The sequence below is a fragment of the Chaetura pelagica genome, unplaced genomic scaffold (genome assembly GCF_000747805.2).
Source record: "Chaetura pelagica isolate M959 unplaced genomic scaffold, ChaPel_1.0 scaffold18, whole genome shotgun sequence".
Taxonomy (NCBI): Eukaryota; Metazoa; Chordata; class Aves; order Apodiformes; family Apodidae; genus Chaetura; species Chaetura pelagica.
In genome coordinates, this window is record NW_009954310.1 from 2,809,564 (window position 1) to 2,827,300 (window position 17,737).

Sequence of the window (17,737 nt, forward strand, 5' to 3'; positions counted from 1 at the left end):
GGGCGGCCCTGGCAGGGGTTGCTGAGGCCGGGCTTGCTGAGGCCGGGCTGCTGGCAGCCCGTCACACAGCTGCCTGGAGCTGGTGGCGGCCGTAAATAAGGCCGAGTTCCCCTCTTTATTTACCAACAACCATTTTTGGAGCCTGTTCCACAGGAACAATTAAAAAACAATAGTGTGTTGTTTTTTTTCTTACTGCGAACGTTCAACTACAAAATAATATTTCAACAGACCTGCAACTGCCTGAGGCAATTCCTTCGAAGCAATCTTTGATACCAATCAATCAATAAAACAATCAATCAATCACAGTTGGTTACTTGAATGACAAGTTTCTTCAGGTATTTTCACCTATCCTGGTTGCTGTCTCCTCAATTAAAATATTCAGCCTGGATTGCAAACTGAAAGTTCATTTTCACGTTATCATTCATGTTGGTCACAGCAGGTGTTGACAATGTCTTTTGTAAGTCCATGAAGAAAAGCCACCTCAACTGCAAGGGCAAAAAGACACTGCTGGTCTTGACAAAAAAAAAGCTTCTCAGCATGAGCAAGGGGTGCAAGTAAACAATTTCAAGTCCATACACCTCAGCTAAAAGGGGATCAGTTACTAGCACATTAAAATACTTTAAAAACAAATAGTCTGATTACAAATATTTAAAATGCTTCAAAGCTAATTCTTTATTATATAAAAAGTGCTTTAATACAAACACTTAAGCCAACTATTTAGAAAAAAATACATTTAACTATTTCCATTTATCGACAATTTTAAAAAATTATAAAAATACACCATAATTAAAATATTTATACATATTAAAAAAATAAAACCTCTATTGCCTTATTAATCATCCTTGAGTGCATACAAGACATCGTCCTGGCCGACGTTGAGTCGCACCCGCGTGTGAAGATACTTATTGCTGGACTCCACCAGCAAGAGCCTGCAGGCACCAAGTCTTGAGCAAATGGCCATGATTTCTGACACTGTAGGACTCTGCATGCCTTCAATTCTACACAGTGCTATGTGGTGATGATAAACCTGTTGAAATGAAGGAGAAAAGGACACAGGTCAGCACTACCTCCTGCTGCAATTGAGTAGGCCAAGGTGAAAAAGACTGTCAGGACTTAGTCAATGAAGGAACAATACCAAACTCTATTTTCCTTTTTTATATAGCCAAAAAGCAAAACAATTAGCAACCTAACTTGTCTACAGTCTTTTAATTAGATAATTTTATCTGTTACTACACCTATTCTGCCCAGGGAGGTGGCTGAGTCACCATCCCTGGTTGTGTTTAAAAGTCATTGAGATGTGGAGCTTCGGGACATGGCTCAGTGCTGGACTTGGCAGAGCAGGGTTAATGGTTGGACTTGGTGATCTTAAAGGCCTTTTCCAACCTAAGTGATTCTGTGATTCTCACTTGGATTATGCGTACTAAAGCTTATCCAGAAGATTAAGAGGTGACTCATGCAATTAGTTACACATCCATCTGCTCAGAACTGATCCTCAGGCCCAGTGATGAGGAAGCACAAGTTACCCTGATTACAACCATGAAAGACCACAGCTCAGAAAGCCATGATGCACCTTTAAGCAGTGGAGAATGCACTTGTCACAACTTATGAAGACCAGTAAACCAGTAACAAGGATCAGTTGGTGTTAGAACAAAACTAAGAGAAAAAAAGAATAAATCATTCTAACAAAATATTATTCGAAGTTCAAGAACCAATTGCCCATTATATCTGTGAACTCATCTGATGCAGATTCAGGAGCCAGTTACAGAAAAAGCAATTAAAACTGCTTACTTCCAAATCTGTAGAACCAGATAAAACTGCAATGCGTTTTACATATAAATATATAGTTCTAAACATTCTTATAAGTATCAATATTTAGCTTCCACACTATGAATCCTAACACAGAGCCTGTGCAGAGTCTTCACAGCTCTCCTGGTTCCAAGTATTCTATGGGTCTACTAAAAAATTTAAGCTACTAATGATAAACCTGTCCTCTACTGAGACTGTAATACAGAAGTTGAATCAACTTCCAGATTTCCACCTTTAATTATGTTTCCTGATATTTTCAAGCTCTCTTTTCTTTTCCCCCCCTTGTTTTAAAGCATGTTAGGTGGGGACATGCAATATTTTCAGATGCAGACAAAAAAAAAAATAATAAATTTTCTGATCCAGACCACAGGTAACATGAACACAACAGCAGATGTTTCCAATTTCAAGTATCTAGTCCCACTGAAAAGCAGGTGGTAACATTCAATTAGTCTTTGCACCTAGCCTAGACAGACATGCCTTAATTTACACTGCCATCATACTGTCTCTTATCACATTTAAAGAATAAAACCCCTAAATATTATATTTACACTTTTGTTTGATAATTTTGACAGTGCCCCTCCCCTTTTTTAAGAGAAAAAAAAAAAATCTCAAACACAAACAGCGGAACTCTGCTAAAATTGCTTTCAAAAACATTTGTTCATGCCATGAGGCATTCCTAAATATCAAAACAACACAGACCAAAAAAACAACCTGTGAATTTTAGAACTTATAGGACATCAGGAGCAAGTCTGGAAGGAAATTTGTTTGGTAACCATGTATTTATATTGCAGGGTATTTTTCTACCTGAGAGGGGCAGTTTATGTCAACTGGGCATTATACAACAGCATGAAACTCTGGCATCACAAAACGCTGCATTTCACTTCACCTCACCTCTCTTCCAATGCGTCTGAACACATTTCATTCCATACATCACACATGTTCTGCAGTGTGTTATGGTCAACTTACATTCATGAATTAACATTCAGGTTTTCAGGCACAAATAACATAGTAAAAGCAGTACTTACATATCCAACAAAACATCATATTTGCACCCCTTAGTCCCCCCCTTTGATGAAACAGATGCTCTTCCTTTTGACCAGAAACCAGTAAAGCACTTTAGCAGTTATAGCTTGTGAAAGGCAACAGAATTCCTCGTATGTATTTCCTCAGGAAACGTTTTGGAAGTCCTAAGAGAGTCTATTTACATTAAAGAAACCAGTTCAAATGGGCAAGTCTTGCATTCTGCTCAGACATCTGTTGCTGCATCCAAGGGAGCAAAGACAGTGACATAATACAAGCAGATATGTAGAGGGGAACAGCTGACTCTTGAGGAGCCAGTGCCCACACAATACACATCTGAGCGGTTTTTCCTTCAGTCTAGCTAAAAGTCTGGTCCAGTGTGCTGAAGGACCAGGAGTGTTAGTAGGTGTGGATGCCTGAGCTTATCTTCCAGACTTAGTTACAACTGGAAGGAACTCAAATGTATATACATGGAAACTGCTGTTCAGTGAAACCAAGGCACAGTGAGCAGGGACAATCAGGACATTTCAAAAGCCACACCCTGATCTGAGCTAACACACTAACATGGAAACATCCTGTATAAACTTACACAAGTGATTTCTATGCCTTGGCTTCCCCTGTCTTTAATTCCTATTTGGTACCTCTCTCTCAGCTGTACTGCAAAGTTTGTTTTGTACCAAACTCCAACAAAGCTCAATGCATTCACTGCATATGCTCCCAGAGGGTGGTGACGACAGAATGAAACTGCTTGAAAAAAAACACCTCAGTGAAAAAGACACAAAAGCAATTCCTCTGAGAAATGTTTTTACCTGATTGCATTTATATATGGAGACGAAAACATTTCATCTATGGCTTCTGTTACGTGGGCCATCCTGACTAACTCAGGGGCTCTCTTTTGGCCAGCAAACTCACAGATCTCAGTGGCCCTTCTGCAGATGTCAAGGCATCGCCGTGCATCACCGGACAGCGCCGCGACCTGGAAGGAAACACGACAGGTTTGTAGCAGCAGATCCTGCAAGCTGAGAAAAGGGTTTAGCAGGAATCAATAGACCAAAAAAACCCCCAAACCAACAACCCACCACAGACCAGGAGAGTGAATTATGTTACTAGAATCCCAAAAAACAATGGAAGCAACCCACTAACACCTCCAACTCCAATCCATTCATCAAATTCAAGACTCTGAACTTTCTTCTATAACCACAGATGTAAGGTTAAAAAGAAAAAATCCAGGAAATTCAATGTGAGGAATTCAATTCAACATCAAAAGTTTTCAGAAATGTTACTGATAAAATACCCTACCACAATCCAGGTTCATGAATGGAAAAAATAAATGCAACTCACTTTTTCCATACACAATAGAAAACTGATTTGAAGAGTACATAAACGTTTTTAGTAGGCCCTAAAGAAACAACTCAGGAAGTGAACAAATGCCTGAAAATTTTTAGGTGTCTGAAATTTCTAAAACAAAATACTTCTTAAACACTCATTTGTGGTTTACACAGTATTGGCCTAGTTTTCCCAGCAGATTCAGAAAACATATGAAAGCCCCAGAATGCAGCTGCAGTCAAGAATGAGAAACTCTTGACAAAATCTAATTCTGAGTTATTCATCCAGATTTTCTGAAGAAAATCCATACTTAAAAAGGCCCTACAGATTATTTGGTCTGCATAATGATCACTATTTTTCTAATAAAAAGGTCGTTCCTTCATAACAAAACAAATGCTTAGATTTACTTCTGACATTTATGAGTACTCTTTTTTAAGCCTACAATGATGCTTAGCAGAAGTTGTTTAAGCACATTCTGGTTGGTAGATGTTCTAACATAATTTTAATATATTATTTTAACATATGATTGCTGACATAAGACATTAAGCTATGTACACATCTTCATTTGAGAAGCTAATGACTCCTAATGCATTATTTATATTTTGTAGAACTGACTATCAAGACTGAAAACAGAACAGGTACTATCTGTTATGCCAAGGCTTTAAACATCTTGAGAAAGAAAATGAACATGGATATTTCCACTGGCATACTAAGTTTTTTTCAAGATCATCCAGTGACTCATTATGCCAAACACTGGAGAAAGCTGACATCTTATCATTCTGCATTATCACGACTTGTCGTCAAGCCTCCAGCTCTTGGAATATACTTGAAGTAGGTGGAAAAAGCTAGGAGACTGCTTTAGCAATGTTTCCTGCAAAAACACCCTGTATACTTACAGAGAGCACACTATTGGACCCACTACTTGTGCTCCACTTTGCCTCCAATACAGAGCCCAAAACCACAGAACCAAAATCTGACTCCTGTTACAAAATCCTCCCCCACTGCCCTCCCACCTCTACCTAGCACAAAGAACACACACCTGTACTGTGCTTACCTTTCTGCAAACCAGCTGAATTGCATCCTCTTCAAATGCCTTCACACTGTTCAGTCTAGATGAAATAATTTGCTGCAGCTGTTTGTAGGTGTAGGGCTGAAAGGACATTCTGGTGAGGCCCTGTAGTAAATAACACAGTACTGTGAGAAGCATTGTCTTACAAAACTTGTAAACAAATCAGAGCCACCTAATATTATTGATTATAACTGTTTACACTTTATTTCTTAATAAACAGAAGCTATGAAAAAACATTAATCTCTCCCTTAGCAAATCTGTACACACGTAGTCATACTATTGACTTCACCTTTGCAATCAGCCCAAAATTAAAAATTCTCTTCTGGCTCAAACTAATAAAAACTGCTTTCAGATGAGGACAATGTTATAGATGGTGCACTGCCTTTCATACTTTACAGGAGGCCCAAGTTATGCATTTCTTGTGCAAAATTCTTCTCTCGTGACAATATAGACTCAGCTGATCTGCAGGTTTAGTGGGTGGGGAAAAGCAATTCACACTCAGTGGAACTATTTTTGAGTCACAGAAAGATGAAGGCACAGAAAACTGTTTCTGAAATTCTCTTTTCAGAGCAGTGATGAAGAGATGACCTAGGAAAATGTACAGAGGTGTAGAGTGCATCCAACTTTCCATCAAAGGAATCCAACAAAGAAAATCTACCAGGGTATGACAGCAGAGAGAACTAGGTGTCTGGGTGGAAGAGGAAAGAGCATGAGAAACCAGAAGAGAATTCCTCTGAACTCCAGAGTAAGCAGCTTAACCATGAAGCATGGCATTTGATTATCCAAATCTTAATATGTTTAAAATGCCATCTGTATTCTTAAGTAATTCTTAGAAGAATACAGTCTAAGGAGGGAATTATAGAAGCATTGTTTAACCTCTGATGTAACCAATGCTACCTTTCCCTGCATACAGTTTTTTATCTCTTCTCATTTTACAGCATAGCAACAAAACTGCTAGGACATACCAGCCTGCTAGCTACTCTGTTCATCATTATTCTCTCTGGCAAGTCCATGGTGTTAGCAATGGCCAAGATGACTAACTTGGAGTGCTTTTGAGTTGGCCAGTCAAATAAATTGTACATCACATTCTGTTTCCGGGTCCACAGAAGATCAAGCTGCAGAGATAGAAAGAAAATAATCAGACTGATCAAAAATGGGCCTTGTATTTTACAATATCTGATGGGGGTGTGAAAGCTAGTTCTGACACAGAAAACATCTTACATGATTCTGAACAAGCTGTCTCTGTTGTGTTTCCTTTATCCATCTAATAGGAAGGGCTGCATTTTCTGAATTAGGGCTCTTGGAAAAGCACACTGCTACTCAATGCTTGAACTGCATTAATGAGAGTAGAGTGATTAAACTGCTGGAGTTGTTAGACACCACTGTGATAGTAATACTACATCTAACAAGATTAAAAGACCCTCTATGTGAGAACCTGAATCAGCTTACAACAAAAAAGTGTGCATTTGTTACCGAACATAGTACATTCAAGGAATTTAAAAACTGGATGACTTATTTTACCATGAGTTCTCTCACTGGAAAAGCAGCAGCTTCCAGACAAAATACAGTTGAATTTTATGGTATTTAGGACTTGACAACACAACTTATTCCATGACTTGGATCAAAACAAAACATAAAACCATTGTGAAATCCAAGGCAGAGAACAATAAGGTAACAGGATACTTGGCCATTTAAATTTGGTTTCCTAATAAGGCTAAGAGGAGCTAGGTGTGTCTTCTCTCCTAGGTCTGTTTCTTTCAGACCACATATGACACACTCTAAGCATGTATAATTTGTCTTTTTCCATTCTCCAAAACTCATTTCTCACAATACTTCGAGGAAAGAGAAGAAAGGATTCTTTGTCTCACCTCATCCACCATCAGCACTGTGGTTTTCCTCTTCGGTCCAGGGGTGTTGAACAGTTTTGCCAACAGTTCTGCAGCATGGGTTGCTGTCACCTTCTGACCTGTCAGTAACTGCACAAGGATTAAACAATGTTGCAGGTTAATCACACTAAACTCTGGAAATAGGAAGTTTAACTCTTGTTCAGTTCTAACTTTTCTCTAACAATCCATACCAAGCATCTGGATTTTTTTTTCCACAGTGAAGCAGGGCAGTGAAAAAAGAAAAGTAGTTCATAAAATACTCACATGTACCAGAAATTGTCCATAAAGAAAGGAAACAGAACAATGCTCAGCTAGAAAGAAAGGCCATTAGAATTACCTGCAATTTATCTTAAATACAGATTCATTACAAAATCCTGACCTCAGTCTGAGGCAGACTCTAAACCTAGCATACCTCAAGGATACCTCTCAACACAAAAGTCCTACTGAAAACTTAAGTCAGTTGACAAGAATAGCCTGACTTCAGTAATCTTGGACTCCCATTAACATATTGATGAATCATTAGCAGGATCTAGAACTAAATAATTTATTCAACTCTAAGCTAAAAAGAAAAAAACCTTCAACAAGCACTTCTTCTGCAATAGTTTATGTGGCAAAATAGATGAGCTGACTGTACATTACTCTTCCTTTGCAGGTCTGCAGATACACAGAAATTAAATAATGCTTTAATTTCAAAATTATACGGTATGATCCTGATTCTGCTGCTCGGGAACCAAGCATACAATATAGAGCTCTGTTTGTTGTGGTGGAATAGGCACACTTGCTGTACCCAAGGTGTTTAACCTTCTCTTTCATGTGTCTAGGCCTTCAGGTCCCTGTTCCTTCTCTCTAAGCTTTTCCATGACAGTGAGGTAACTGCAGTAGTAAATACTCCAGAATTTGCTTCAGTTATGCAAAGAAACATCTGCAAACTGGAGTTCGAGACTGACCTGCAGCAAGAAATGCAGCCATCAGAAAAGCAGCAGCAGCCTAGCTAGGGAACTTGGGTAACAGCTGAGTTAGAAGGAATCAGAGAAATAAATGGTTTGACTATGTGCTCCCCTGAAGAACATTTAGCTGTGCAACTTTAAAGAGTACAGGGCCTGTGGATAGCAACAAATTTTACTTCCAAAGGCCTATTCTTTATTAATTTTTAAATTTTATGCTAAACAGAATAGGAAATAAGAGTGTTAAATACATGGGCATTACCATGAAATAAGGCAATTGTCATGAAGCTTTTCACTATGCTACAGAAACACAGCAACCATGCTACAACAAATCCCTCAGAAAAACAGTCTATACTTATTTGAGGAAAGGATGCAAATTTGTAAATTTAACTCCCAGCTATGAGGACAGGGATATTAGAACAATGTACACCACCTACTGCTATGGTAGAAGCTGCCATACTTAAATAAATGGAGCAGAAGTCTGTAAGAAAACTGAATAGATGCTTCACAATTCCATTTCCACATCACTGCCTTAAAAGTTAGCCAAGATACAGAGGTCTTCAGCAGTTACTCTTTTATGCCCATTTGAGTGATTTAATCCAGTGCTCAGGCAAATTCCCACCCCTACTAACACAACCAAAGTCAGCAGTCCCAGAAGGGATACTGTGGACTAGTTTGTCATGGAAATCTAAAATACAGCATTTTTGCCAGAGATGGTCCCTTAGGTTGGGTTGCTATGACAGACCAATTAACCATTAAGACCCCCTTAGTAATTATTTTTCTGCTACACTGACTTCCCAGAGTTATAATGTCAGTAACTTTTTAAGCATCTATGTGCAAAAAAAGTTACAGAAGTGGGAAATATAAAAAGAATTTTGTCTAAATTTTTTTTAAAAAACCTGAGGGACGTAATAAAGCAGGCTATTTCCCAGCCACTGCCCCTATGCAGCTGAGAGTTCAAGAAGCTGGCCATGACCTTAAGTTATTTTTTAACCTGCTCAGAGATAAAAAGCATAGTCTCCAGGAAGGAAGTAATGATAGGTTAAATGCCTTGTATACTGTAACACATCAATGATCTGATGGTAAAGGATAAGATCTCTTCTTTCAAACCAGAGAGCCACTAAAGAGGCTTCACTTACCTCTAGTATCTGCACATAGGCTTGGTGAGGGTCAGTCAGCTTCATGCCATTGATCTCTACAAACTGGAATGATGGTAGGTCATCATTTTCTGCAGCCTGCTGAAGGCAGCGAACTACTTCATGAACAGTTGCAGTTTTACCTGTTCCAGGCACTCCAGAGATGTACATGCACCTACAAAAGGAAAACACCTCTTCAGTAGCCTGAGCAAAATTGTAACACTCTTAGGATTTCAGTTACTTTATTTGCAAACTGGGACATGTAACACATTGGAGGATCATGAGGACTTCTATTATTACTGAATCAATTAACAACCTAAAATACTTTATAAATGTAATTTATGTCTTTAAAAAAACCCATAAAATGGCTTCCCAGACATCTAAAATTGACTAATTATATTTGGGTCTGTAATTTCAGCCAGTGCAATAAAGGAGCCCACATTATTTCTATGCACAACCCTTCTTAAGGAAGAAAAATACCAGGAAATTAAACTAGGAACTTCAATCCAGCCAAATGACAACTTTTAAAGTAAAAGCAGTGTTGATTGACTGCTGTTATGCCACAGGTAGATGTGATCTCAGTCTCACCAACAAACTTACCCTCCTGTACCATCAATAAGTTTGCTTTCCACAAAGTTATAGACATCCTGAAATTCTTCCTCACGACAAGGCAGAGATTCTGGGACAGCAGAAACATGCAACCTTTGATTAAAACAGAAAAGAAAATTGAAATATGAGGTCCAAGGTTTGCATTCTCACAGTTCTACCTGAAGGGCCTGCTGAGGAAAACAAATAGCCAGAACATTTCACAGTGGTGTGCAGTTTTTCAGACCTCTCTTATATGCTTTAAATTTCAACACCAAAGTCAAGTACCCCAAAAGAAATAGCCTAGTCTTTCTACATGTGCTTTTAAGTTTTAAGAGGGCTGAACAGTCATCTTGGTAAACTGTGGTGGTTTGGGCCTAATTGACAAGAAAGAACCATGTGGCTGCTCACTCAGCCCCCTATCCCTACCCTACTGTGGGATGGGGAGGACAAAATCCTACTCAAAGCTCGTGGGTCAAGACAAATGTTCACTCACACCAGTTATGATCACAGGCAAAACAAACTCAACTTTGAGAAAAATATATAAAATATAAGCTTTTTCAGCTTCTTACAGGAGACACTCCTGGGGCCCCTTCCCTGCTGCCAAAATGCTCCAGACCAAACCAGCAATAAAGATCTACCTGCTTTAATTCATAAAAAGATTCTAAGTCAAAGTAGAGGTAGGATGAAACAGGGAAGACTTCTTATAGGAAGCTGAAAAAAACTCAAACTCAGTTTGTAAGATACAGTCAGACCTGAATGCACGTTTTCCCCACTGTGAAGATATTCAACAATACCTGTAAAGGTTTTTCACTCACTAAGAGAGGTCAGATATTGTTTCTTTAAAATCTAAACCTAGTAAGAGTGGATCTTTGTTTTCCTGATGTTGCACAAAATAAAGACAGACACCTAATTCTGAAGAACTTAACACGGACTGATGATAATGATTTGAAATTGCAGAAGCAGTACTGTAAATACTACTGGTATTTGTAAATCTAGTATCATACTGTAAATTAATAAGTGCTCTTCTAGCATCAAAACACCATGCACTTTTACCACATTCATTCAACACAGTAAAGATGACATTTCCCTATTTCAACAGAGCTTACTGCTATGCATACCTAATGCTAAAAAGATTATTCCCTCCCTTGAAGACACATTACCTTAGTCTGGCTTCTTCTAGTATGCTGGCTGGTTTCTTTGCTGCATGGCTGCGCCTGGGAATTTCAGGAGTTGCATTCCGGGGCGTCTTTGGTGTTGCCGGTAAAGGCTGCAAAAGAAGTTACAACCTCAAAAAGATTTTTTACAGACAGCAATTCCTGTTGGGAGACTGATCATTTGTGCAAGTTTCCCAAACATCACTTATGCACAAAGACTACCCAGGGATGCCAGAGTACAAGATAAGAGAAACAGTCTTTACAAAGGGAATTATCAAACAAGACTCATGCTCTTTTCTTCCTAAGGGAAAAAAAGAAACTGCAAGAGGACTGGTGATGTAGACTATGTCTTTTAACTGTCTGAAGAATTTTTCAAATGTTGATGCCCTTCTGAAGTGCTGTATTACACAGTGATCCAGTTCTTAAGAAACAGCAACCAAATAGAAATTGATCTGTCTGCATGTCATTGTCCAAACAAAAAAAACCCAACAAACTCCACATGATATCTCAATGATTCTTCCTTGTGCTTATGAGTTCTAGTTAGCTAGAATTCCTGAGTTAGGCATCTCAAACACAGAATTAAAATTAGCCATTGACAGTAGGTACCTGGTAGTGTTGCTGAAAACAGCCTTAATGCATCAGGCCTATGATCCAGGCAGCCTGGAACCCTTATCTCTACCAGCAGCCACGACACGACGAGGCACTGCTGGTCACACTGGTGTGGCCACAGAGGCTGCAGGTCACCCCTTTTAGTGTAAGCACTCACACAGTGGCAAGACCAACACTGTGCTTGGCAGCAGATATTCATTCTACATACACAGGCTGCACTCAATAGACTCCTCAGAAATAGAACTAAAACATCTCAGGGCAGAGCTTACAGTGAAAGAAGTGGTGGCCATAAATGGCTTAATCAGTTTGTTCAGCTCCAGCCTAATCCAAACTCTTCCCTTTTTAGGCTAGATTTTTCTGATTAATCCTATCACAACATTCACAAGGGGTTTACACATTTGCATAACCTACTCATACCAAAGTTTATATGAATCAAGATAACATTTCAAAAAAAGCTAAGAGGCCCATACACTTAACTCTGCTACGCAGCCATCAAGCATTCAAATAATTGGCTGTGAAATAATAAAAACAGCTCTTTTAAACAGAATCTTACTGTTTTCTTCAGGGTCTTAGCAGGAGTGTGATCTGAAGACTTCCTTGAGGATTTTGGGGTGCTCAATGTTCTGGTTGAGCTAGTTCTCTTTTCCGGTGTACAGGGTACATCAATGTCCTCTTCCTCACTACTTGAGGAGTAAGAGCTATCTGAGCTAGACAGAGAATCTTCTTCCTCATTCTGTTCTAGTGTATTTAATATGCTACGAGAAGCAGAAATTACATGAGTTAAAAAAAAACAACAGAACAACAAACAACTCTACAGGCTACAGAGTATAATTTGAAACATTTTCAGCTTTATCTGTAGTCAGCATAAACAGCAAGCCAACATACTTTCCACTTGAGCTGTTAATTCTCTCTGGCTATTTAACAGACTGGTTTAAAGGAAGGCAGTTTTCTGATTAACTCCATTTCTGAACATGTCGGTTTTCACTCACGCTGCAATTACACTGTATCTCTAGAAACATTTGCATTTGATTATTAAGCTGAAGTAACTATGAAGGCTTCAAGCTGTCAGTAGCAACCTAAATAAAGCATGAAAGCAGAAGTTTACCTGACTTGCTCTGCAATGCGCATACTTGTCTTCTGTGCACATAATCTACGAGAACGAGGGGTCAAGACAATGCTCTGACTGTCCAAGTCCTGCTCTTCAACTAAACTGTAAAGAAAGAACACAAAGCTATTTGTATTTCCTCAAATTATTTTGCAAATATAACACTGCCAAACTGAACAGACAGAGGCTCAAAACAGTTGTAGTTTTGTTTGGTTGTGGGGAGTTAGTTCTTTGTTTGATTTGGGGTTGTTTGGATTTTGTGTTTGTGTTGGGTTTTTTTGAGAGAAAGAGAAGACAATTATGATTTCCTTTAGGACACCTCTTTGATCTGCCCTTTGGAGTAGATTTTTCTATTTGTGTTTCAAGATTCCTTGGTTGCCTTCCTGGGCACTTCATCATCCCTACCACTGAAACACTTTTCCATTAATACAACTTTCCTACTAGTTTAAAGGACAGAATGACATGAATTACTTTATCTGTAGACAGTTCTCAGATTTTTTTTTACATCTATAAATACCACTGAAATGTCAGTATTTTATAAATTATTTTTTTTGCTATACAATAAGTGAAAAAATGGGGTGCAGATCCACCAAGTGTTGTACCCACATCTTTACTCTTTGAAAGCATGAACATGACTTGTTTTTGTCTTCTTGCAGGGAAACAGTTTTATCCATGTTGACAAATACAAACTATAATGATCAGTTTGGCTTCCATTTCCTTCCATATCATCCTACCATTTCCATTTCCAACATGTACTTTCTGTTCTTGTAACCATAAACAGCTGGTGTCCACCTTTAAAGTCAATCATTCATTCACCTCCAAATAACACACCTACTAGAGCTTCACCACAGCACACTGGTAGCTATTCAGGCTATCCCCTCTCTTTTTCAGGTGATCTCAACAGGCAAAACGTGGTACACACAGAGGCTTCACCTGCTCCTCTCTCAGGAAGTCTTTCATAAACATGCTTTAAGAGCACTACATACAAAAATAAATCCTGTAAGAAAGTAATTACAAAAAGGCTATCCCTTACCCTCTAGTGTCATCATCTCTATGAAGGCTCTTGACTTCCTCACTGCAGTCTCCGCCCTTAGCATAGGGGGATAATCGTATTGTATCACTAAAACTCTGCCAGTCCTTTGCAGAATCAAACACTGGCTTTGACTTATTGTTGGTGCAAGGGATTTTTGGTGGTGAGCCTAAGATACCAGTGAATTTCACTTTTCTTTTAGTAGCCAAAGGTTCTAACTGTGCTCCAGCATCAGAGTCATCATCCAAAAGTTCCAAAACTTCGCATTCCAGGAGCCTGCTTCTAGGAGATCTTGGGGAACCTAGGAGTCAAGAGCAAAAGGAACTTCTGTCAGGCTTTAATATGGATGGCTTGGTTAACTTTCAGAGGCCACAGTAGAACTGGCTCAGAGGCTGCCAGCCATTTAAATGAAACCCAACGGCATTAGACTCCAGGAACAAGGGACTAAATACTTGCAGAAGGGCACACGTTGCCTCTACAAAGATAACTAAATAGAATACAAACTGATTTTTTCAGTTTTCTAACCCACCTGCAGTATTTACAACTTTACATAGGCTCCAGTTTGAAAATACAGCATGTTATATAGGATTAATGTGCTTATTCAAACAATGTAAACATCCAAGTGCACCACTAGTCAGAAGATTAAAGTGAGACATTCTGCTGTCAAGTTAGGCTGATTGATAGCACTTCAGCCAACAAGCACTGAAACTTAACAGCTACACAAAGACTTGCAACAGCAGTTGCAAATATATAAGCAGTACAGCTGGTTGAAATAACAGGCATAAGACAAACAACTGATGTGCCCAAAAGGCTTGGGCTAACCCCAAAGCCTGCATAACATTGCTAAAAATACAGATATTGAATATTACCACTGTTTGAACGACCTAAAATGAAGAGGCACAAACCACATCACATGCCAAACCACCCCACTGGCAGAATATTGCCATATACATACTGTTTAACTCTAACTTCTTCTTTGCCGTTGGAGTTTTTATGCCATTAACCATTCTTTGAGAATGTCTCTCCTTAGCGATGGAAGACTTGGAAGCAGAATGTTTTGATTCTATTTCCAATTCAACACTTTTTGGTTTTGTAGCACTTCGAACAACTCCCTCTCTCTCTTTTTTCGAAGGGGTAACAATGTCCGAAGGAATAACTGAGTTTGAAGAGTCTGGGATGCCACCTCCTTTCTTATTAGCTTCTTTCAGCTTAGAGAACGTGTCAGGGGACAAAGCCTTAAAGCACTTCCCATCCCAAGACTGCTTTACATAGAAAATTTGTTCCTTGTTTAATGTAATAGGTGGTTCCTCCCCCAGATGTAGTGGTACTACCTGTAAAAATAAAAAATACCAAAACACACACATCTCAATAATTACTGTTAATTGAGCATTCAACTCTTTTCTTTTCATGGATGTTATTATTGGAACTCATACAATCCTTCATTACACAGGACACCACCTTCGACCCACATTTACACCAGTGTAAGTTTATAGCAGTACAGGACTCCCATCACATTGCTTCTTCCCACACAAGCCTCTAAATGAGCTGGCTGCCAACAACCAAAGTCATTTTGGGATCCAATCCCACCTTAACTGCATTAACAAACATGCATCACGCATTTGGTTTGGGAGGCAATAAACTAGTTGCACTGTTCCATTATGCTTTTCAAATGTTTCCTGTATCTTTCTTCCCTCTCTGTGCAGAGGGGTTGCAGTACTTACCATGACGCTTTTAATAATGGTCTCCACAAGTATATCATTGTCATAGCCAGAAACTTGATCAAAGAACAGCTCTTGGGGAGAAAGCCGTCTTTTAATCAGCTTTCGTTTATTTGGAGGTATCTCTGTGATGTTAGAGAACCACTGCACAACTGCATGTTTCTGCTGAGAGCCTGTAACAATGAAAAAAAAAAAAGTCAACTTTAAGAATTTTATTGTGTTGCAAAGAGTGATTGCCAGACCTCAATTACTGTAGCTGAAATGCCATCCAGGATAGAAATCCTCCCTGGACACAGGTGAGAAAGCATCTGGTAAGAGGCTGCAATTCCCATTTTCTAAGCCAAACTAAAAATGTTTGAGCTGAGACTTTTAAGGACCAAGATAACACGTACGTATCAACCACAAAATGCCTGCAGACCAGCCAATCCACCAGTTCACTGTCACAAATTAAGAGATACCTTATTTGCATAAACAGGATCTAATCAGACCCGACTAACTGAAAATAGTGACGTAAAAGGAGAAGTGAGAAATCTCAGAACAGTATTTCCATCTCAGAACAATTTCAACATTGTGTTAGAGGCAAACTAGCAACACATTTATTAACAACTGCCTAAGAAACCAGAGAATCCTGCTGTTGAAATGTCCAGGAAAAAGTCTGAATAAACACTACAAACAGCTTCAGTGTGGAGAGTTAAAAGAAACATTTGAAACATATTACAACTGAATATAAAATTCCTCTCCACATTTTAAAGTGTTCATCTTTAAATGAAAAACAAAGCCAAGTATCTTTAACAAATTTGTCCAAAATCTGTAACAAAAAGAAAATCTTGCTTTCAAGTAACGCTCACAGATTTTAGTCCAGCATGAAGAGAATATTCAGTTATATTACAATAAATCTGCATTAATAAATAAATAAGCTGGAGTGATACGTACTTATGTTTTTTTAAAGAATTTTCGAAACCTCAAAACATTATTAGGATGGCCCAAAAACCAACAAAAAGAAACTGTTCAAAGAAACCAGAATAACTAACAAGTAGTTTCTAGCTCAGACTCAGACATAGTCTTTGTATCACTCACATTCCATGGTTTATCTTTTTATATCTACCTTTATCTATAAACAATCTAATATCCTATCTAATTCTACAAGGGACAAAAATAATGAGCCCCTTTTAGCCTTGTACCTTATTGCTAAATTTTCTGATGTAAAGCAAGATGCAAGTTGCAGGGCTCTTGCTCCATTTGGATTCTCCAGTTCTCTAAATAAAGCATGAGCTCACTCTGTCTTCCCCAAGAACCATTTATTTTAAATTAGACAACTCAGCAAAAAGGCTGTAAGAATTTAATGTCCTTAAGCTCTCTGTTTACCTATTACATTTAATTATGGGCTAAATACATCCCCATGAAATAGGTATCTTTAAAACACTTTAAGATTTCTGACATGGGAGGTAAATTTTTATTTCTCTTACCATCTTCATATAAATCCAGGAGTTGTGCCACAAAAGGTTGGTCTGCATTCTCCCCTTCTACCAAAATAAATTCGCCAAGTTTTATGTGGTTTTCTGTTCTGCTTCTTTCTGATTTTATTAGGATTCCTCTAGAAAGTGATGCACACACACAGATTAGCAGGATTTCATATTCTTAATTCACACACTCTTAAAGCTCATGGCCTATCAGTCTTACAGCTGCTTAAGCTACTTCCTGCAAAGGCTACAACTGAGTTTCCTGATTCAAAGCTTTCATGCATATTTCAAATAGACAAGTTATTCACTGATTGAATTAAATGTCTTTGTTTATGCATTATATAAGTTATAATTCAAGAGCTTTGTGACATTTTTGTCATGCACAAGAGTGTCCCGACTTACAACCTTAATAATATTCTCCCTGCTACACTAACCTAAACCCTGTCAGAAAGGTCAAGAAGCCTCCAATGATTAAGTCCCCCTCAGCAAGCCAGAAATAAACGTTATTTACTTGTACTGCAGAGTCCTCAGCTTTCTGTCTGAGCTGGTGGGTTTTCCATACCAGGAGTAGGTGATTTTGCTTTGCTGCCGGGTGTTCATGTTCCCAAGGGAAAGCTAAAACAAACGGACTTTTTCATTATTGTTATTATCACTCAGAAATAAAAAGCAGGGGCAGGACTCGAGAGGCCGAACGCGCAGAAACGCCGCCGGTTCTCCCAGCGCCGCACGAGGCCCGCGGGGCCGGGGCAGGAGCAGGAGGTGTCCAGCAAAGGGTTGTTCCTTTCGCTCACACCCAGCGCTTCGCTGCCGCCCCTGCCAGGCAGGCGGGTCCCCCGTTACCGGCCGCTTCGCCTCCCCGGGGGGTTGTTTATCAGCGCGGCCCTCC

The 17,737-nt window shown here is 39.0% G+C and overlaps 1 protein-coding gene across 1 annotated transcript; it reads right to left on the reverse strand.

Annotated features, from left to right (window-relative positions):
- Nucleotides 1–832: 832 nt before the first annotated feature.
- On the reverse strand, nucleotides 833–17,451 carry ORC1 (origin recognition complex, subunit 1). The gene is made up of 16 exons (XM_010004024.1): nucleotides 17,363–17,451; nucleotides 16,858–16,985; nucleotides 15,391–15,564; nucleotides 14,629–15,000; nucleotides 13,677–13,974; nucleotides 12,644–12,748; nucleotides 12,092–12,293; nucleotides 10,936–11,042; nucleotides 9,788–9,889; nucleotides 9,191–9,362; nucleotides 7,090–7,197; nucleotides 6,187–6,336; nucleotides 5,207–5,326; nucleotides 3,636–3,802; nucleotides 2,414–2,482; nucleotides 833–1,046 (listed from the first exon to the last, which is right to left on the reverse strand). The coding sequence occupies exons 1-16, from the start codon at nucleotides 17,449–17,451 to the stop codon at nucleotides 833–835; spliced, it is 2,577 nt and encodes an 858-aa protein (XP_010002326.1).
- Between the last annotated feature and the right edge of the window lie 286 nt (nucleotides 17,452–17,737).

Excerpts from the sequence above, each read along its gene's own strand:
- ORC1 (XM_010004024.1), bottom strand. The coding sequence starts at position 17,451 with ATGAACACCCGGCAGCAAAGCAAAATCACCTACTCCTGGTATGGAAAA. Across the intron at positions 5,327-6,186 it reads ACAGAGTAGCTAGCAGGCTG|GGCCTCACCAGAATGTCCTT; the intron begins GTATGTCCTAGC and ends TATTTACTACAG. Across the intron at positions 1,047-2,413 it reads TTCCGCTGTTTGTGTTTGAG|TTCTCCTTCATTTCAACAGG; the intron begins ATTTTTTTTTTT and ends ACCTGTGTCCTT.